This window comes from Podarcis erhardii, assembly GCF_964252035.2.
Source record: "Podarcis erhardii genome assembly, chromosome: Z".
Taxonomy (NCBI): Eukaryota; Metazoa; Chordata; class Lepidosauria; order Squamata; family Lacertidae; genus Podarcis; species Podarcis erhardii.
In genome coordinates, this window is record NC_138504.1 from 820,218 (window position 1) to 842,290 (window position 22,073).

At 42.1% G+C, this 22,073-nt stretch overlaps 1 protein-coding gene across 1 annotated transcript in view; it reads left to right on the forward strand.

Annotated features, from left to right (window-relative positions):
- SLC9A6 (solute carrier family 9 member A6) overlaps positions 1-22,073 on the forward strand; it is a 63,668-nt gene that overhangs the window by 13,764 nt on the left and 27,831 nt on the right. Inside the window, exons 2-7 of the mRNA XM_081846857.1 lie at positions 5,579-5,778; positions 6,457-6,534; positions 13,739-13,815; positions 14,513-14,625; positions 19,450-19,555; positions 20,379-20,520. Of these exons, the coding sequence (XP_081702983.1) occupies positions 5,579-5,778; positions 6,457-6,534; positions 13,739-13,815; positions 14,513-14,625; positions 19,450-19,555; positions 20,379-20,520 (716 nt within the window). The remainder of the gene's footprint in view (positions 1-5,578; positions 5,779-6,456; positions 6,535-13,738; positions 13,816-14,512; positions 14,626-19,449; positions 19,556-20,378; positions 20,521-22,073) is intronic.

The window sequence follows — 22,073 nt, forward strand, 5'->3', positions numbered from 1 at the left end:
AGACTTCAATGCAGTACCCGTACCAGAAATTGACAGACAAACGGAAAAGAAAAAACGAAACCAAGGGAAGCTACCAAAATCATTTGAAGACTTGGAAGAAAATATGGACTTAATAGACATCTGGAGACATAAACATCCAATGGAAAAGCAATTCACCTTTTTCTCAGAGGTACACAAAAGTTGGGGCAGAATAGACCAAATCTGGATCTCGAGAGAACTCACCTTAAGATGTTTAAAATGTGAAATCCAACCAAGAACCCTCTCCGACCATAATTCGATAATACTGGAATTAAGAGGTGTATCACAAGGAGGTTTCAGATGGAGGTTGAATGAATATTTATTAGACAGTGAAGAAGTTATTGGGAAGGCTAAAGCAACTCTTAAAGAATATTTTGATTTGAATCTTAATGCAGAAACAAACATAGAAGTAGTTTGGGATGCCAGTAAGGCTGTCTTAAGAGGTTTCTTCATTCAGCAGAACAATTACAAGAAGAAAATAAGACAACAAAAGAAAGAAGAGATACTTAGACAGCTAAGAGATTCCGAGAAAAAATTAACAGAAAACCCGAAAGATGAACAAAGTATACAAACAATAAAAATATTACAAACACAATACTCTATGTTAACAAATCAAGAAATTGAATGGAAAATTAAGTTAATGAAGCAAAAATATTTTGAGTCAGCGAATAAAACCGGAAAATTACTAGCCTGGCAACTCAGAAGAAGACAAAAACAAATGGTGATAAATAAAATAAAAACAGAGGAAGAGATGATAGAGGACCCAAAAAGGATACAAAGATTTTTTCTTAAATTCTATGAGAAGTTATGTAAGAGAGAAGAGGAAGACCCAATCCAAATAGAAAAATATTTAGAGGAACACAGTGGGAAGACCGTAACAGAAGAAGAAAGAGCTCAGTTAAATAAGCCCATAAAAATAGAAGAAATCCAGATTGCAATAAGAAAAATGAAATCGGGAAAGGCCCCGGGACCGGATGGTTTGTCTGCCAAATATTATAAAGTTTTAGAGAATCAATTGACACCAGCACTTTGCGATACTATGAATAACATTTTAGGAGGAGGAAGAATACCAGGGTCATGGAGGGAGGCTCATATTACACTAATCCCTAAACCAGACACGGATAAATTGAATATTAAGAACTATAGGCCGATATCTTTACTAAATAATGATTATAAAATCTATGCAGAAATCATGGCGAATAGATTGAAAAAGTGTCTAATAAATTTAATTCACAAAGACCAGGCAGGATTCCTCCCAAACAGATTTCTGAAAGATAATGTAAGGCATATCATAAACATAATTGAATATTTGGAGACTAATAATGAAGTACCTGCGGCACTGTTATTTATAGACGCGGAAAAAGCGTTTGATAATGTTTCTTGGCTGTTCCTGCTAAAATCTATGGAAAAAGCGGGGATAGAGGGCGAGTTTATGAAAGGAATAGAGGCAATATACTCAAGACAATCAGCTAAACTGATCATAAATAATAACCTTACAGATACATTTGAAATCGAAAAAGGAACAAGGCAGGGATGCCCTCTCTCCCCGCTTTTATTTATTATGGTACTAGAAGTGATAGCGAATAAAATAAGAACAACTCCAGAGATTCAAGGGATTAAAGTAGGAATAAAGGAATACAAACTAAAAGCGTATGCAGATGACCTGATGCTATCTCTGGAAGAACCACAAAAAAGTATTAGTAAAGCGCTGGAGATATTAGAGGAATATGGCAAGCTATCCGGTTTCAAATTGAACAAATCAAAGACAAAAATGCTGACCAAGAATCTGGGAAAAGATGAAAGAGAAAAATTAGAAAGACAACATGGAATCAAGGTGGCTAAGAAAATAAAATATCTAGGAATATGGCTTACATCAAAAAATATAAATTTAATTCAAGATAATTATTTAACAATGTGGAAGGAGATAAAAAAAGATCTTGATATTTGGAATAGAATCAAACTTTCGTGGATAGGTAGGATGGAGGCAATAAAAATGAATGTACTTCCAAGAGTGTTGTTCTTGTTTCAGAACATCCCTGTGATTAGAGGCTCTAAAATATTCAAAGACTGGCAGAAAATACTTTCGAGATTCATATGGCAGGGGAGAAGGCCGAGAATTAGGTTTAAACTACTCACAGACCGAAAGGAAAGGGGGGGGTTTTCAGTCCCGAACTTAAAATTATACTTCGAGGCTGCCTCCCTATGCTGGGTTAAAGACTGGATAACCTTAGAGAACACCGACCTATTGGACTTAGAGGGGTCCAACAACAGGTTCGGTTGGCATGCTTATCTTTGGTCAAACAAAGAAAAGGTTCACAAAGGGTTCTCAAGTCATATTATTAGAGGTCCAATATACAAAGTCTGGGAAAAAAATAAAAAACTTTTAGAATGGAAAACACCTTGGTGGCTGTCCCCAACAGATATCCTAATAATCAAAAAAGCAAATATGGAAGAGCAAAGGCTGACATACAAAGACCTATTGATAAGATCTGAAGGTGGCTGGAAATTAAGACCATATGAAGATTTGAAAGGAAAAATAACAGGCTGGCTACAATATCATCAAATAAATGCAAAATGGACGGAAGACAAAAAAATAGGAATGAATGAAAAGAAATCCAAATTCCAGATTGAAATAATTGAAAGTAAAACCAAATTATTATCTAAAATGTATGACATATTATTAGAATGGGATACAAAAGACGAAGAAATTAAGGAGGTTATGGTAAGATGGGCGATGGATCTGGGGTATAACATAGAATATGAAAAATGGTCAAAACTGTGGAATGAGGGGATAAAGTTTACGGCAAGCGTGGCAATTAGAGAAAATCTAGAGAAGATGATATACAGGTGGTATATAACCCCTGTAAAATTAAATAAGATGTATAAGACAGGAAATAAGGCCTGCTGGAAATGCAAAATAAAAGAAGGTAACTTCCTACATATGTGGTGGACATGTGAGGAAGTAAAGAAATTTTGGAATCTGATTTATAATGAGTTAAAAAAAATATTTAAGTACACATTCCCTAAAAAGCCAGAGGCCTTTTTATTAGGAATCATTGGAGAAGAAATTAAGAAAGAAGACAGGACTCTATTTCAATATTCGACAGCAGCGGCCAGAATATTAATCGCACAAAACTGGAAAAGCACAAACATCCCAAAAGTGAGGGATTGGCAGACAAAATTATTTGAATTCGTCGAATTGGCAAGAATGACGCAAAGGGTCAGAAATAAAAAAAATACAAAGTTTATTGGAGATTGGAATAAATTTATGGCCTATATTGAAGGAAACTATAGAAATTTACCAACTATAGTAGGTCTGTTATAAACTTACGATGTATAAACTAGTAATCAATACGAGCTGCAGAAAATGAAGCCTTTAATTTAAGAAACCCAAAACCAGCAGGGAAGGAAGTCAGTATGTATATTTGAAATGTATATTTAAATCTGTTGTTTGTGTCTAATGTTCTCCTTTTAATTTCTTTTATGCCTTTTATTAATTCTTTTTCTTGTTTTATGTGTAAGTGTACGTGTTTTCTAATTTATTTTTTGTTTAGGTTTATGTTTATGTGTATGTGGCAAATGAAAACTAATAAAAAATATTTATTTATTTTTTAAAAAGAGAAAGATGGCTAAAGAGATTCAACAAATAATATCGTACTTAGATGTATTGGTTGCTTTCCCCTCTTGTTGGTTACCAGATCTTTCTGAGAAGTGAAGCAAGTGCTGTTTCTCAAGTCCTGTTCCATTCTCTCTCATATAGGCAAGGACTTTACCCATGTGCTCAGGGTACAGAGTACAGTGGTACCTTGATTCTCAAACTTAATCCGTTCCGGAAGTCTGTTCCAAAACCAAAGCTTTCTAAAAGCAAGATGCACTTTCCCATAGAAAGTAATGCAAAATGGATTCATCTGTTTCAGACTTTTAAAAACAACCCTAAAACAGCAATTGAACATGAATTTTACTATCTAACGAGACCATGGATCCATAAAATGAAAGCAATAAATGATGCACTGCAGTCACACAGTCAGTCAGTCAATCAATCAGTAGCTGAACTGGGTACCACACAGTAACAAAAACAAAAAAGAGCTATGAAAACGCAAATGAATAGCAAAAACAGACAGACCTCAGTGTAACACTCAAAACAGAAGTGTGGCACTCAAAACAGATCATGTTTGGCTTCTGAAAAAAGTTCGCAAACCAGAACAGTTCCTTCCGAGCTTGCAGTGTTTGGGTTCCAAGTTGTTTGAGTATCAAGGCATTTGAGAACCTAGGTACCACTGTAAAGCAAAGAGGTAGTTGACAGTGTCATGGAAATTTCCTTCCCTGAGCTTTTAAGAAGCCTCTGAGTTCCAAACCGTCAATTCAGATGGGGGGGGGGGGGCTTTCCAGAAGATCAGCATTATCAAATGGAATTCTGCTTTGTAGGGAACATTGACACCTGAGAAGCAGTGAAGAGGCTGATCTCCTGGAAGGAGGGGCCAGACCTGCGCAATGAAAAGGTTGTAGGAAGAGCCACCTAGTTCAGTATTTTCTATGCCTGCTGGTGGACAGCATGGGTTCAGGCAGGGATGTGGAGATGCTGGGGATTGAACCAAGGACCTTTTGCATGCAATGTGTATGCTTTTGCTTCTGAGCTATGGCCCTTCCTTCCTTCCTCCTTCCTTCCTGGGAGGCAGGCAGGCTAACTGAGTGCAGCCTTCTTTTAGCAAGCTGGCCCAGCCCGGCCAATGCCTTAGGATGCTTCTTGTAGCACCAACCCCAGAAACGCTGCCCCTTCTCTGTCAGGGGACTAGCCACTTCCTTGCTCCCAGGCTACTCCGCTGTTGCTCAGCCTTCCTCTCTCCTCTCCCCTCTTGCTCCCTTTAGTCAATCTGTTATGCAAGATAGTTCCTAATAGCATCATGAGCATGTGTCATGTGAGCATGGAGGGTTTGTCCAAGTGTTTCTCTCGCTATTTTTATGAGTCCTTATAGTAATTAAGTGCCTTGGACAGACAGTCCAAGTTCCTTGTAGTCTCTACTTGCACATTTTTTTTAATGTGTTTACTTTGTGCATACATCACAGTTTCACTTGTGCACTTTACAAATGTGGCAAACAAAGCGGTTCTTTGAGTGTTACATCCTGAGATCTTGTAGCCCCAAGCCTTAAAATCTCTTGGCTGTGGCTGCAGTTCTTCTCATTCAGCGCTCCCTTTCACTTTATTTATTTACAGTATTTATATACTGCCCACTAACAGGAATTCTCCCAGTAGCTTGCAGGTTACAAAGGAAGGCGCTAAACTATAAAAATAGAACATGAAACACAAAATCTAAAACGGCCTTTGTGAGCCTAGCACGCTCCTGATCAAAACTTCTCCCATCAGTCCAAAACAATACTCACCAGCCCTGGCCAGCATGATCTTGCTTTCTGGGGCTGATGGCAGCGGTCGTCCAAAATATCTGAAGGGTGCCTGGCGGGTGCAGTTTGATCAAAACAAAATACAACCACAGCAGCAGAGTAAAACCATTGGCAGAAGACAACCGGGCAGACACTGAAAGAGCACTGAATTTACTATTCACAGGTGTCCTGGTGGGTGTCGTCCTTCGCTATGGCATCCACATTCCCAGTGATATCAACAACGTGACTTTAAGCTGCCCAGTGCAGACCAGCCCTGCAACTCTGTTGGTAAACCTCAGTGGGAAGTTCTACGAGTATACCCTGAAAGGGGAAATCAGTTCCCACGAACCTAATAACGTTCAGGATAATGAGATGCTCAGAAAGGTAAGCTGGTTTTCTCCCTTCTCTTCTTTGCCCCTCCACCCTGGAAAGGGTTTCTCAGTTCCACCTCTGGCTTTCCAAACCAGTCTGGTTGGGCTGGGCTGACCAGGGCCAGTGGGCCCTGAAGCAACCAAGCAAGAAACCTGGTTTGGTAGGCTTTCTCATGTATCTCCTCCTCCTCCACCACCACCACCACCACCACCACCATCATCCCATTGGTCCTTCTGTGTTCTGTTATGGAAACCTGTTCATGTGCCCTGAATTCCTTTCCCATCCTTGTCTGCCCACCCTCATGCACTCCAAGGTAATTAGCTAATAGCACTATCTATTTCATCTTAAATTCCTTAGGTAGAGCCTCCAGAATGGAAGTTTCCTATGTGTAGCCTTCTCCTTTTTTTCTCCCTGTACACACAAATCACATTTCTGTATTACCTAAAACTTTCCAGTTCCAGGTATGGTGAAGGGTGTTCCTGTTTAGAGTAATGAGAGCTTTTTCTTGTGAAATTATCCATTGTTCCCAGGTTGTAAAAGCCAAACATTTGGCTCCCTGAAGCGGTTGTGTTTGCTAACGTTTTTATTCTTGATTTAAAGTGAACTTAATTAAGCTTTATATACAGTCTTATGTAAAACTTTCCTTACCTGGATTTTTATTTGTTCTTTTTTAAAAAAAAACTTCTACAGGTGACATTCGATCCAGAAGTATTCTTCAACATCTTGCTCCCTCCAATTATATTTTATGCAGGATACAGCTTGAAAAGGGTATGTCCTTCCTCGTTTAAACCGATGCTTTAATATGTTGAAAGAAATTCTGGTGCTTTTACACCTTTGTCAGATGTGAATTCTGCTCTATCCTGTAGGCTCAGGTAATGATGCTGTCCATCTCAGCATTAATGTGTTAAAGGTGAAGGGACTCCTGACCATTAGGTCCAGTCGTGGCCGACTCTGGGATTGCGGCGCTCATCTTGCTTTATTGGCCGAGGGAGCCGGCGTACAGCTTCCGGGTCATGTGGCCAGCATGACTAAGCCGCTTCTGGCGAACCAGAGCAGCGCACGGAAGCGCCGTTTACCTTCCTGCCGGAGCAGTACCTGTTTATCTACTTGCACTTTGATGTGCTTTTGAACTGCTAGGTTGGCAGGAGCAGGGACCGAGCAACGGGAGGACACAAAGCTTCTTTTTAAAAAGCTGTAGAGCTATTATAACTGTTTGCAGGCCTAGCCCACTTATTGAGCAAAACAACAAATTAGCACACCTCCTGCCCCCACCTGCTGCCTCTCCTCCTTGCCTTACTTTTAATGTCTGGGCCCCTCCCCCTCCTTGGCCCTTCCTCAGAGTAAGGTGTTGCAGGAGAACTGGCCCAGGAGGATGCAGCCTGTGCTGCCATCACTTTTCTGGAATGGCAGAAATGTTGCCACATGTCCGGAATTTGGAAGTCTATACAGTATTTTAGAAGTCTATATTTTTGCAATTTCCCCCCAAAATAGCTCAGTTGTCTTTGAGATTTTGCTAAAAAGCTCAACCACTTTGTTCAAAACTAAAAAAGCTCAACAATCTTTGTGTCCAGATTTTGACTTTTTGAAATATGGCAACCCTATTTAACTTTCAAAGTTATTTTAAACTTTCAAGTGATGCTTCAGAAGAATTTAAAAAGTGAAGGGGAGAAGGAGAAGAGCAGCAACACAACACCCTGTCTTCTTATGCCACCCATGCCAACTTGTGCAACCTGTCCTGTGACTGAAAACAGGCTTTCTTGCACATCCAGGTATTGTTTGTAATGAATGGGACCTGCAGCAAAATGGAACGTTCTTGTTCCAGTCAACCAGCCATGCTGTCCTCCACAACACACTCTTCATTCCCCCCTCACACCCCATTTTCAACTCCCCCCTCCCCGTGTACCACCTTTTTAGCATTTCATGACCAATGAGTGCACACAGTTACTGAGTAGGTTTCTCCTCCTTGTCTTTCTTCTCCTTATATTTTTAAACTTCTGGCAACCACAGGGTTCCTGTGAGTCTGCGCATGATTGATGCTGCTTTAGCTAGATGAGCCATGGTACTCATGTGGGATAATTTCTGCTGCAAGGAGTTTTTGTATTTGTATAGGCTTCCTATGCTGTTTAGAATGTGTTACATTGTGGGCAGTGAACCTCCATCTGAATCACAACTCCTCCGCCGCAATCAGGGTCTTGCTGGCTGGGGTTGATGGATGCTGAAATCCAGCAATGTTGCGGGGGGGGCACAGGTTCCCCTCCTCGGGGGCAGGTTTTTTGTTGTTTATATGGGTGATAATCATTCCAACTTGGTTGACGTGGGAGTCCAGTGGAGCAATCTTGTGCATCTTTTGAACTCTGTTTTAAGCAATTGTTCAGACAGCTATTGAACTCAGAACAATATTTTGGAACCTTTGTTTTTTAAAAAAATAATATTTATTCAAAGTTTAAGAGTTACAGAAAGAAAAAAAATGAAAAATACAAAATACAAAAAAAAAAATACAACAACAACAAAAAAGGAAATACACTCACTTAAAAAAGAGAAAAAAGAACAGATTAAACCTTTACATAACTTTCTTCCTTTACTTATTTCCTTGACCTCCTCACACCTCCCATTTTTGTATTCTAGTTCAAATCGTTATTTCTGCAAATCCTTACAACCTTATTTTCATTTAAGTAATTTAATTTATTTTAAAAACCACTCCCATCCAAACCTACAGATCAATACCTATTCTTGAGACGTTTCTCCAAGGTCGAAAAAGATTCCCTTCCACGAATTTCCCAACTCTCATAAAAAAACAAAAAAGCAGATTATATTGTATACCCTTTGAGTTCCCAATTTCCATTCCACCCATACCCCCTTCCCGGTTTCAGTCCCCAACATAAGTCCATCAATCTCAAAAAGCCATTAGCCCGGAGATCTTACATCCGAGGCTCTTAAGTCTCTCTCATGTCCCCTCTGCCAGTCTTTTTGATAGTCCTTCGTATTGAAAGCCAAATCTCGGGGAAGCTCCAACCCAACAGCATCCACATTCCTTCCAGCCAAACCTCCATACTTAAAAGTAAAGCCTATGGGGTATTCCAAATCTTGTTTCATTCTCCTTTCAGATCCAAATGTCCCCAAAGCTCCAACTTAGAATCATAGAATCATAGAGTTGGAAGAGACCACAAGGGCCATCGAGTCCAACCCCCTGCCAAGCAGGAAACACCATCAGAGCACTCCTGACATATGGTTGTCAAGCCTCTGCTTAAAGACCTCCAAAGAAGGAGACTCCACCACACTCCTTGGCAGCAAATTCCACTGTCGAACAGCTCTTACTGTCAGGAAGTTCTTCCTAATGTTTAAGTGGAATCTTCTTTCTTGTAGTTTGGAACCATTGCTCCGTGTCCGCTTCTCTGGAGCAGCAGAAAACAACCTTTCTCCCTCCTCTATGTGACATCCTTTTATATATTTGAACATGGCTATCATATCACCCCTTAACCTCCTCTTCTCCAGGCTAAACATGCCCAGCTCCCTTAGCCGTTCTTCATAAGGCATCGTTTCCAGGCCTTTGACCATTTTGGTTGCCCTCCTCTGGACACGTTCCAGTTTGTCAGTGTCCTTCTTGAACTGTGGTGCCCAGAACTGGACACAGTACTCCAGGTGAGGTCTGACCAGAGCAGAATACAGTGGCACTATTACTTCCCTTGATCTAGATGCTATACTCCTATTGATGCAGCCCAGAATTGCATTGGCTTTTTTAGCTGCCGCGTCACACTGTTGGCTCATGTCAAGTTTGTGGTCAACCAAGACTCCTAGATCCTTTTCACATGTACTGCTCTCAAGCCAGGTGTCACCCATCTTGTATTTGTGCCTCTCATTTTTTTTGCCCAAGTGCAATACTTTACATTTCTCCCTGTTAAAATTCATCTTGTTTGTTTTGGCCCAGTTCTCTAATCTGTCCAGGTCGTTTTGAAGTGTGATCCTGTCCTCTGGGGTGTTAGCCACCCCTCCCAGTTTGGTGTCATCTGCAAATTTGATCAGGATGCCCTTGAGTCCATCATCCAAGTCGTTGATAAAGATGTTGAATAAGACCGGGCCCAAGACAGAACCCTGTGGCACCCCACTAGTCACTCTTCTCCAGGATGAAGAGGAACCATTGATGAGCACCCTTTGGGTTCGGTCAGACAGCCAGTTACAAATCCACTGAGTGGTAGCATAGTCAAGTCCGCATTTTACCAGCTTCTTTACAAGAATATCATGGGGCACCTTGTCAAATGCCTTGCTGAAATCAAGGTAGGCTACATCCACTGCGTTCCCTTCATCTACCAGGCTTGTAATTCTGTCAAAAAACGAGATCAGGTTAGTCTGACATGACTTATTTTTCAGAAATCCATGCTGACTATTGGTGATCACAGTATTCCTTTCTAGGTGCTCACAGACTTTTTGCTTAATGATCTGCTCCAGAATCTTCCCTGGTATTGATGTCAGACTGACTGGGCGGTAATTATTTGGGTCCTCTCTTTTCCCCTTTTTGAAAATAGGGACAACATTTGCCCTCCTCCAGTCTGCCGGGACTTCGCCTGTTCTCCAGGAATTCTCAAAGATGACTGCCAGTGGTTCTGAGATCATATCTGCCAGTTCTTTTAATACTCTTGGATGCAGTTCATCTGGCCCTGGAGACTTGAATACATCTAAACTAGCCAAGTATTCTTGTACTATCTCCTTAGTTATTCTGGGCTGTGTTTCCTCTGCTGAATCATTTGCTCCAAATTCTTCAGGTCGGGCATTGTTTTCTTTATCGGAGAAGACTGAGGCAAAGAAGGCTTTGAGGAGTTCAGCCCTTTCTGTATCCCCTGTTTGCATTTCACCATCTTCTCCTCTGAGTGACCCCACTGTTTCTTTGTTCTTCCTTTTGCTACGAACATACCCATAAAAGCCTTTTTTGTTGCTTTTAACCTCTCTAGCAAGCCTGAGTTCATTCTGTGCTTTAGCTTTTCTGACTTTGTGTCTACACGTGCTGGCTATTTGTTTGACTTCCTCTTTGGTGGTTCCCCCCTTTTCCATTTTTTGTACACATCCTTTTTTAATCTTAACTCAGTTAAAAGTTCTTTAGATAGCCACCCTGGCTTCTTTAGGCACCTTCCATGTTTCCGTCTCATTGGTATTACTTCCACCTGGATCAAATTTATAATCCTAGGGTCATCTGATTTCCACGTAAGGAGATCTCTCCATCTTTCACTTTCCAATTCAGGCCAAGCTTCCATCTTCAAAAATTTATTTCCCCTTGTTGCCATCATGTCAGGTCTCAAATTGCAGCTCTCCTTTCGCATCTGCAGGGTTACGGCTCCCCCTTTCTTCTCTTCAGAGACGACATAATTCTCCTTCTCAGATTTCCCTGTTTGTTCAGTTGAATAAAATTCCTGTGCCGAGTTCTTATCAGGTTCAATGATAGTACTCACTCTTGTGACCAAAGTTGTAGCATTTGTAGTCAAAACACCAATTTGACCTTGCAACTTTCCCAAGAGAAAGAATGTCCTATTCAGTTCAGACTGGATTTCCTTTCCAACAGCCATTCTCTGCAATATCCCAAAGCTCCCTCTAGGGGAATTTAAGTTTCTTTTTACTCCTTTCAGCACAGATCCAAAAGTCCAGTTAAATTGTAACAGTCCTTCCTTCTTTTCGAAAGCCAAGCTTGTTACAAATGTAGACAACAGAAACAAAGTCCTCTTTTTGCGTCTTGACAGCTAGCTTGACAGCTGTCAAATTGTTCTATACTTCATCAACGGGCTCTCACGGACCACTCCCGGTTCCGGGGGGGGGGTGGTGGCACATCAATTCCCAAATTTAATTCTTTTCCTGCAGGCTCCCCTGCTTCCAGATAGAATTTCTTATAGTGTCAATCCGTAGAATTAAAGTCCTTTACAGAAAAAAAGAGGGGAAAAAACTCTCCGCGACCTTAGTTGACAGGTTCTTTGCTTTAAATTATTTACAGAAAGGGGAGGCGGACTTCCTGTTTGGACCTTCCCCGATCGTGCCGAATTTAAGAATATTTTTAAAAATCCAATTTCCGTACTACTCACGGGTTGTTGTTTGAAATCTGAATGTCCACAAAAAGAAGTCAGCGCTCTCCGACAACGGCTGTGCGGCTTCACTCCGCAAAAATAGCAGTCGATTCGAGACACCGTGCCACTCACCCCGCGTCACTTTGGAGCCCCCGAAAAGGGGTTTCCATGTGGGTAGGGGGGGCGCTTCTGGTGTGAGCCGAATCCCACATTCCCAGGCTTCCTCCACCTTGGATTTTTAGAGGGTCTCCGCCTTCGCCGCCGCGGCCAGACCCGATTTTGGCGGAGCGGGTTCATCAGAGTCAGAGGAATTCCGCCATTGCCGATGGCGCTAACCCGGAAGTCTAATATTTTGGAACCTTTGGAAGCTTCCAGATTCTGAATTCATTGCAAGGCTCTTTCGCCTCTCATATCTAGCCAACAACAATCTATGGAGAACCTGCTCTTAATGAAACATTTTAGAAAAAGCAGAGGTTGGGCATACTTTCACTCTGAAATGCTTGGCTGAAAGTTCTAGCTTCCTTAGGAGTCCGCCCCCCCCGCCCCCAAATCAGATGATAAACTGCAGTCATGTGAAACCTTTAAGATTATATAAATGAATAACTGTTTGATCATTAGTTGTGGCTGTTTGTTCTTTGTAGTAATACTTACATTATAGACATGTGCACACAGTTGGCATCTGCCTGTTTGGATTTATTGTGGCAGGAATTGGCCCGGGTGAGCCTTGTGCCCTCTCCCTTCTGCTGCTCTCTTCTGGCATTGGCCACAACAAAGAATTCAGAAGCTTTTGCATCTTCCTGGCCCCATAGCTGGAGATGCTGGGTCCTTCTGCATGTAAAGCGGGTGCTCTCCCACTGAGCTATGAACCTTTCTTCTGTCAGTGAAAATCACTGCAGTTGTCTTAGAACGGAAGGCTTGCTTTGCTGCTTGTGACCAGGGCTCCAGCGTTCTGTTCCTGACGGTGGCAGCCAGGTGCCTCTGAGATGCTCTTGGGCAGAGCCCGGAGGCCGTGGCTTTCCCTTGTTTGCTCTCAGCTATGCAGAGGGTTTTGCCACTGGAGGTTCAGCTGTTATAAGCTATTAGCTTTCAATATACCCATCCTCCACCAAGCTTTCTAACCCTTGTTAAAAAACCATCTAAACTAATGGCCTCCAACACATCTTTGGTAATGAGTTGCATAAATTAGTTATGCATGGTGTGAATAAGTGTTTTATTTATTTCTCCCTCTGTTTCTGGACTTCATGCCAGTTTGATTGGGTGGCCTCAACTTCCAGTATTCTGAGAGAAGGAGGGGAAATTCCCCTAATGGGTGCCTGTTTCACTTCCAACAGCAACATAAACAACCCACACCAGGCCAGTGCCTGCGTGTCGAGGAAAATGATTTCCATCTGAACATTATCAAAGACTATCCTTTGTAATCCAAGGCTTCACATATGTCCCCTTCTACCCTGATTCTCAGTGTGGTAGTGACTGTCATAGGAGTATAATTTACTTGAAGGAGCCACGGGGATTGTGACTTTTCTAGACAGGATGAATTGTAAAATCACCTGCTTCTGACCAAGCAGTGTGCAAGCCTATAAGCCTGTGGAGTCCACCCCCAGTCTTCTCTCCTCCCCAGTACTCGTTTATTCTTTGCCCTAAGCACTGTATTGGGGAAAGCCAGAAGCAACGGTAGTGCCTCTAAACTATAACCAAGTAGGTTGTAAAAATAAAGATTACAGCCGGACTCTGTAAGAGCTGGGGACCCACTGCATCTCCCAAGCATGTGCCACCCTCTTTATTTTATTTCTCTGCTTGGGGGTGCATGGCCTGAGCTAATGGAGAGATTGTGCATTTTGGAACAAGTAATCAAGAATCCACTTGAACAAGTATTTGACCATCGGCTCTGAAGCAGTTTAATTTAATGGAAGACTCTCTTGCTTGCCTCTTAGCGGCATTTCTTTCGAAACCTGGGATCCATCTTGGCATACGCTTTCCTCGGAACGGCCATTTCCTGCTTTGTGATAGGGTGAGTGTTTGCTTTGTTCCTCTAGACTTCTTGAAAATGGAAGGAGAATGGATCGTGATGGGTGTAGGAATTCTGAAGGGTGCGTATGGTCCCCTTTGAGCAGCTGTTTAGTATACACCAGATGTAGAAAGCATTCTTATTTCTCTATGGTTTTTTTGTTATTAAGCTTAGGAATCTGAAGGTGCTAAATGTTCAGTTTAAAATCAGTGTTGTTATTGTACTTGAGGAGATTATCACATTAATATTCATTTATCCTGCCCTGGACCAGCATTTAACAAAATGCTGTGTTAGTGCATTTTGTAATGTTACAAGCTATGTGACTTTGCTACTCAGTTATCTATTTTTACATGGGCTGTGGTATTTTTTGTATTGTGACTTTACTGTTGTTTTCCTTAATCATAGTCTAGTAATGAATTGCAATTGTTGGGAATAATTTTCTGTACAATTACAGATTGCTGATTTTGAGAGTTGATTTTATCATGTAATATCAGAAGCAAAATATTGAATATTACCTTACTTTATTTAAGTTTATTTTACTAGTCATATTTTTTGGTTACGACTTATTTGTATTGGGCCGGATTGATGTAGGTTGTGTGGCCTTTATACTGCCTTGTATATAGCAATGTTGGAAGGCAGTATACAAATTAAATGAGAAATGAGAAAATGTTACCTGTCCATGTTCCTGTTGAATCACCAGGTCCATCATGTATGGCTGTGTTTCTCTGATGAAGGTGATGGGACAGCTTGGAGGAGATTTCTACTTTACTGACTGCCTCTTGTTCGGTGCCATTGCCTCTGCTACTGACCCAGGTGTGTTGCAGACTTGGGCCAGATGTTCCACGGAAGATATTCCTTGGATCCCAGCTCACTTTTTGTTCTTGGGTTTTTCTGTCTGCTACAAGAGTGGAGATAGTTTTTGGTTTTTTAAAATGATTTTTATTGAATTTTGCATCTTTTTTAACATAATCACAACTAACAATATAAACACAAAATAAATTCTCGATTACCCCTTCCCCCCAACTTCCCCCAACTTCTCTTCCTGGTTTCTTACACATTCATTTCTCCTGCTTATTATTTATTTTGTTCTTAATGTTTTAACCTCATTTTTATATTTTTGCTTTTTGTTTTGCTAATTGTAAGTGTTTAATCAAACCCTGGCGTGCTCTGGTCCATGGGGTCACGAAGAGTCGGACACGACTAAACGACTAAACAACAACAACAATCAAACACTGCAAGTGAATTCATTTCCTTACATTGTTTCTGTAGATAAAAGGTTCCCAGTCTTTTTAAAAGTCTCTGTTGTCCTTACCTTTTAATCTTTCATTTAACTTCACCATTTCAGCATACACCATCTGTTTTTCTTGCCATTGTTCTTTCACAGGTATTTCATCATTTTCCCATTTTCGGCTAGCAAAATCCTAGTCGCTGTTGTAGCAGACATAAATAAATTCTTCTTATTTTTTGGCAGATCTTTGCCTGAAATGTGTAATAAAAAAGCTTCTGGCCTCCCAACAAAATTTAACTTAAACATTTTTTTATTTCATTATAAATCATTTCCCAGTAATTTTAAATTATTTTACAATTCCACCACATATGAAAAAACATACCTTCCTTTCCTTTCCATTTCCAGCACTTATTGGAGCCTGTTCTATACATTTTTGCCATTTTCACAGGTGTGATATACCATCGATACATCATTTTCATATAATTCTCTTTTAACAATATACAGTACAGTCAGTAAATTTTAAATTGGCTTTCCATAATTTTTCCCAATCTTCCATTTGTATATTGTGTCCTATATCTTGTGCCCATTTAATCACTACAGATTTGACCTATTTATCTTTAGTCCCCCATTCTAACAATAAATTGTGCATTTCTTTAAGAGTTTATTATTATCACCTACAATTCCTCTTTGAAATCTAGATATAGTGTATCCAAATCCTTTCTTATTACCTAAGAGTGGAGATAGTTTTTTAAAGTTGAGAATGGGCAGGCATAAGAACACAAGAAAAGCGCAGCTGGTCAGACACAAAGGCAGCCCATGTACTGCAGCACCATCTTTCTCGCAGTGGCTGGCCAGATGTTTTGTCTAGCAAGCCCACCAGGGCATCATGGCCGTAGTCCCCTCCTGCGTGTGTTTTCATGGCAACTGGCAGTTCCAGTTGTGTTCTGCTCCTAGAGGCAGTGCTTAGTATACCTGACATCCATAAATTTGTCTAATCTCCTTTTAAAGTTCCTGGCCACCAGCACATAATGTGGCAACAAATTCTATTGTCAAACCTTTTGAAAGGAGTATTTGCTTTTTTGTCTTGCCTTGAATAGCCCACCATTCCACTTCATTGGATGACCTTGGATTCTAGCCCTATAGGAGAGGGGGAAGAAAAAAATCACCCACTTTTCCCACACAGAATTGCATAGTCCTTTATCATGTCTAAGTGAGAAAGGTCCATTTTCCTCATAGGGAAAATGGCTGCCATCCCCTGATCATTTCAGTTGCCCTTCTCAGAAACTTTTCCAGCTCTGCCTTCTCCTTCACCAGAACTGCACACAGTGTTCCGCAAGTAGATTTGTATAATGGTGTTACAATCACGGAGCTCCTATTTGCAGAACCTTTCCTGATGATCTGCATTGTCATGAGGAAGGGAATTTCTGTGGTCTCCCATGCTTTTCCTGTTACCAATGTTAAAAAGGGGGAACCAAGGAAACCAGAATTTTCTGTTTATTACGTAAACACAAGACTTTCATTTCCACCTCCATGACATGGAATGTTTGTGTACTTAGAGACTTGAGCTGGGCTTAGGGCAGGTGCTACACGTAAGCCAGGCAGTCCAAAGGAGCCGGTTTTCTTCCCTGCCCCCTGCTTTTTTATATTGATAACAAATGGGATTTGGAGGGCTTTTATTGGTAACAAAGAGCACTTGAGCTCTCTCAGATTGTATGAAAAGTTTTACCGTATTTTTCGCTCCATAGGGCGCACCAGACCATAAGGCGCATCTAGTTTTTAGAGGTGGAAATCAAGAAAAAAAATCTTATTCCCAGCCCCAAAGAACAAAGAAGCCAAGACATTGAGCGGGATCCATCCTGCTGGCTGTTTTGGCTTCCTCTTTAGCCGTGCACAACCTCTCCAGCCGGGAGAGGCTGCGCGGGGCTAAAGTAGCCATAGCCGCGTGCAGCCTCTCCCTGCCGGAGGGGCTGCACGCGGCTATCTCTGAAGTCTTCGGAGCGCAGCGCGAGTTCCCGCTGCGTTCTGGAGGCTTCATAGAATCATAGAATCATAGAGTTGGAAGAGACCACAAGGGCCATCGAGTCCAACCCCCTGCCAAGCAGGAAACACCATCAGAGCACTCCTGACATATGGTTGTCAAGCCTCTGCTTAAAGACCTCCAAAGAAGGAGACTCCACCACACTCCTTGGCAGCAAATTCCACTGTCGAACAGCTCTTACTGTCAGGAAGTTCCTCCTAATGTTTAGGTGGAATCTCTTTTCTTGTAGTTTGGAACCATTGCTCCGTGTCCGCTTCTCTGGAGCAGCAGAAAACAACCTTTCTCCCTCCTCTATGTGACATCCTTTTATATATTTGAACATGGCTATCATATCACCCCTTAACCTCCTCTTCTCCAGGCTAAACATGCCCAGCTCCCTTAGCCGTTCTTCATAAGGCCATCGTTTCCAGGCCTTTGACCATTTTGGTTGCCCTCCTCTGGACACGTTCCAGTTTGTCAGTGTCCTTCTTGAACTGTGGTGCCCAGAACTGGACACAGTACTCCAGGTAAGGTCTGACCAGAGCAGAATACAGTGGCACTATTACTTCCCTTGATCTAGATGCAATACTCCTATTGATGCAGCCCAGAATTGCATTGGCTTTTTTAGCTGCCGCGTCACACAGTTGGCTCATGTCAAGTTTGTGGTCAACCAAGACTCCTAGATCCTTTTCACATGTACTGCTCTCAAGCCAGGTGTCACCCATCTTGTATTTGTGCCTCTCATTTTTTTTGCCCAAGTGCAATACTTTACATTTCTCCCTATTAAAATTCATCTTGTTTGTTTTGGCCCAGTTCTCTAATCTGTCCAGGTCGTTTTGAAGTGTGATCCTGTCCTCTGGGGTGTTAGCCACCCCTCCCAGTTTGGTGTCATCTGCAAATTTGATCAGGATGCCCTTGAGTCCATCATCCAAGTCGTTGATAAAGATGCTTTGGGTTCCTTTTGCTGAAGCCAGGAGAGTCTTGCTCTACCGGCTTCAGCAAAAGGAACCTGAAGCCTCCGTAACGCAGCAGGAATTCGCGCTGTGCTCCGAAGGCCTTCAGGCGGCTATCCCTGAAGCCTGGAGAGCAAGAGGGGTCGGTGCGCACTGATGCCTCTCGCTCTCCAGGCTTCAGCGAAAGCAACGCAAAGCCTCCGGAGCGCGGAGGGAGCGCTCCCTCTGCGCTTCAGAGGCTTAGCGTTGCTATCATTGAAGCCAAGGAGCCTGCATTCGCTCCATAGGATGCACACACACTTCCCCTCAATTTTTGGAGGGGAAAAAGTGCATCCTATAGAGCAAAAAATATGTGAGACTTGCCTCAGTCTGTGTGAGCTCTCTTTAGTGAAATTGAATCCCTTAAACATATTTGGGTGCACATATTGGCTTTGCTAGGTGATATAAACTAAGTTGAGATGCCTAAGTCTGTATTTTTCCATGTATAAGATGCTCCCATGTATAAGACGACCCCTGTTTTTTGAGCCCAAAATCAAGAAATAATTAATTGCAACAGTCTGTGTATAAGACAACCCCCAATTTTAAACTTTAAAAATTTTGGGAGAAATATAGTCTTATACCTACTTCATCACTAAAGAAAATGTACTTGAGCATGTGCTTAGGAAGAAGTGTTTCAGACAACTGGCTGTACAAGTAATGGGGAAAACTTTAGAAAATACATACATACATACATACATACATACATACATACATAAAGTAACTGTACTTCTGAAGTAATCCTAACATAACAAATATCTTAGCAGTGGATTTATAATGTGAGAAGTCAGTCATCTTTGAGGGAAGATCTGGCTTTTTTCATGAGAAAGAAAGACCATATAGAGAACAGCCAACCTAGTATATGAGTTAGGAACTGGCATGAGTTAAAAACCCCCAGTTCAAATTACTGGAATGCCAGGAGGCAGTATGGTGTGGCGGCGTCAAGGCTAGAACTGGAGAGATCTGGGTTCAAATTCCAACACAGTCATAAAATTCAGTGATTGACCTGGGAGCATTACTCCTCTGTTTGTCTGATCTATATCACCACCTTGTTGTGAGGGTAAAATGGGAGAAAAACTAGAACAATGTACTCCTGAGCTATTGGGATATAAATGTGATGAAATAAGCCTCCACATCTACAACATGGGCAAAACAATACTGGCATCTCTACATTGAAGGGTTGCTGTCAATATGTCTGAGATAATTCATACAAAGAGCTATGAGTAGTTTACTTAGATGAATGATTATGATAAACACAGGAAATGAAAAAGGCCCAGAAGAAACCCTTATGAAATAAATTTAGAATGATTGTCTCAGGGTGCTGGTAACAATACAGAATTCTTGCAAGAGCCCGTTGGTCTGAATTTCATTTTTCAACTTTCCTTTATTGTTTTCTTGGACAGTGACCGTACTTGCCATTTTCCACGAGCTTCAGGTGGATGTTGAACTGTATGCCCTTCTGTTTGGCGAAAGTGTCCTCAATGATGCCGTTGCCATTGTCCTGTCTTCGTAAGTTCTCTGTCATCTTTCTCAAGGTTTAAGTAAGCGACATTTCAAATGAGACACTACAGATGTCATCTGGGAAGCCTCCATGCCAGCAGTAGGTGCCTCTAGGAACACAGAGTGCTGGCAAGGAAGCTGTAATTGGGAGGAACTGTAAGCGGTGTAAAAAGGGAAGCTACCTCCAAACCAAGGCATTGCTTGTTTTCAAAGGAACAACCCATTGTTTGTGTCCGTTATAAGGTGAGCCTTGCTGGATCAGACCAAAGTCCATCTAGTCCAGCAACCTGATCCCTATTGTGGTTGACCAGATAGCGCCAGGATGCCCACAGTCAGCGTGTGTGGTTAACATGCTGTGGCTCCCCAGTAAATGGCATTCAGAGGTGTGCTGCTTCTGGACACAGTTGGAGGCAGCAGTGCTTCTGAATGGCAGTTGCCAGAAACCACAGGAGGGAGAGGGCTCTTCTGCTCGAACCCAGCCTGCGCAGGCATATGGCTGGCCACTGTGAAACTAGATGGGCCTGATCCAGCAGGTGCTTCTTGTGTTCTTATGACCTCGGGGTTCTATATTCCTGTCAAAACTAGACACCCAAATTCCCCATTCTCACCTGCATCCCTTTGATTGGAAAGGCAGCCAAGCATTCTCATGCACCTGTGCTTAGGTTAATGACTTTCCTTGCTCATAATATTTAAGATGCTGTTCTCTGCTGTGGACTGCTTCAGTTGCCCTGATGTTGAACGGGACTTTCCTGTTGCACACAGCTGCCCTGCAATGCATCTGATAACCAGCAAGATATGCTAATAAGAAACCTTTGTGTATGTTTGCATCCAGCTCGATTGTAGCCTACCAACCAGCAGGGGACAACAGCCACACTTTTGATTTAACGGCAATGTTCAAGTCCATTGGGATTTTCCTGGGGATCTTCAGCGGATCATTTGCCATGGGAGCAGCTACTGGAGTCGTGACTGCTTTGATATCCTTTAAGTTCAATGAGTATTTCTTGGCTTTCTAACTGCTTCATGTCTGTCAGGGAACTGCCATCAGTGCCGGAGGGAGAGAGCAAAAGCCAGAGGGATTCCAGAGAGCGTCCTGGGATTGGGAGAGGCAGCCCATCTTCTGGGGAAGAGAATCAGCGTAGCACCAGTGGAGAAGGGGGGCAGATGGGGGAAGCGGCGAGGCGGTCCCATGACTCCTTGCTGGAGACCAGCGGGGAGAGTAAGGGTCCTCCGCTGCCCACGCCCTCCTTGCACAGAAGGCTTTCGTGCAGAGAGAGTAGGCGGAGACTAGGCGTCAAAGAGCTTCTTTGCTGGAAGAAGTTTAAGAAACGCCCACTGACGGATTCTGCCAGCGATTCAGGCAGCCACGGGTGAGTGGCTGTCCGGACATAAAAGGTTCACTCAGGCAACACAGCCAGCTGTTTGCACCCAGCCGGGGAGAAAAGCACCGGCTTACACACGAGCAACCCCTAGAACCATTACAATGTCTCTGCAAATTCGAACCATTTTTCTTCAGCATAATACAAGGGTGTGTAACTTTGGGAGAGGCAGGAGTAGTTCTAAATGCTTGTTAACAGCTTGGCTGAAAGATGCAAAAAGAACTACTCCACAGATAACTAAATGCGGAGAATGGTATGTGAAACTCTGGGGTATTTTATGTGAACCACCCTGAGACCTTTGGGTATAGGGCGGTATAGAAATAATAATAATAATAATAATAATAATAATAATAATAATAATAATAATAATAATGCCTTAAATAAACTAGCCTGGGTCCTGCAGGTGAAACAGGCAGCACAAAATGGCATTCTGCTTAGAAAGGAATGGGCTTGCTTCCTCTAATCCTGGAATGGAAGATAAGATTATATACTAAGAGCTCTGTTTCCATTACAGTGGTACCTCAGGTTACATACGCTTCAGGTTACAGACTCCGCTAACCCAGAAATAGTACCTTGGATTAAGAACTTTGCTTCAGGTTGAGAACAGAAATTGCACAGCAGCGGCAGCAGGAAGCCCCATTAGCTAAAGTGGTACCTCAGGTTAAGAACAGTTTCAGGTTAAGAACATACCTCCAGAAGGAATTAAGTACTTAATCCGAGGTACCACTGTATTATAGATATTGGTGGGGGAGGTAGTACATAAGCAAACACACGTTTGTATCCTTTTTTGTGTAACTTGAATTTTGGTTACAGATAGGTAGCCGTGTTGGTCTGCCATAGTCAAAACAAAACAAATTCCTTCCAGTAGCACCTTAAAGACCAACTAAGTCAGTTCTTGGTATGAGCTTTCGTGTGCATGCACACGAAAGCTCATACCAAGAACTGACTTAGTTGGTCTTTAAGGTGCTACTGGAAGGAATTTGTTTTGTTTTGAATTTTGGTGCCATTTTGAATCAAGATGGCAGACTGAAATGTGACTTTGCCCACGTTTTGTCATAGATCCAGCCATCTTCTGTGATATTGTCACCAAACTTGACACAAGGCTTTCTGAGGTGGGGATGGGGGTCTGTGTTGAAGTTCAGGTGCCAGGC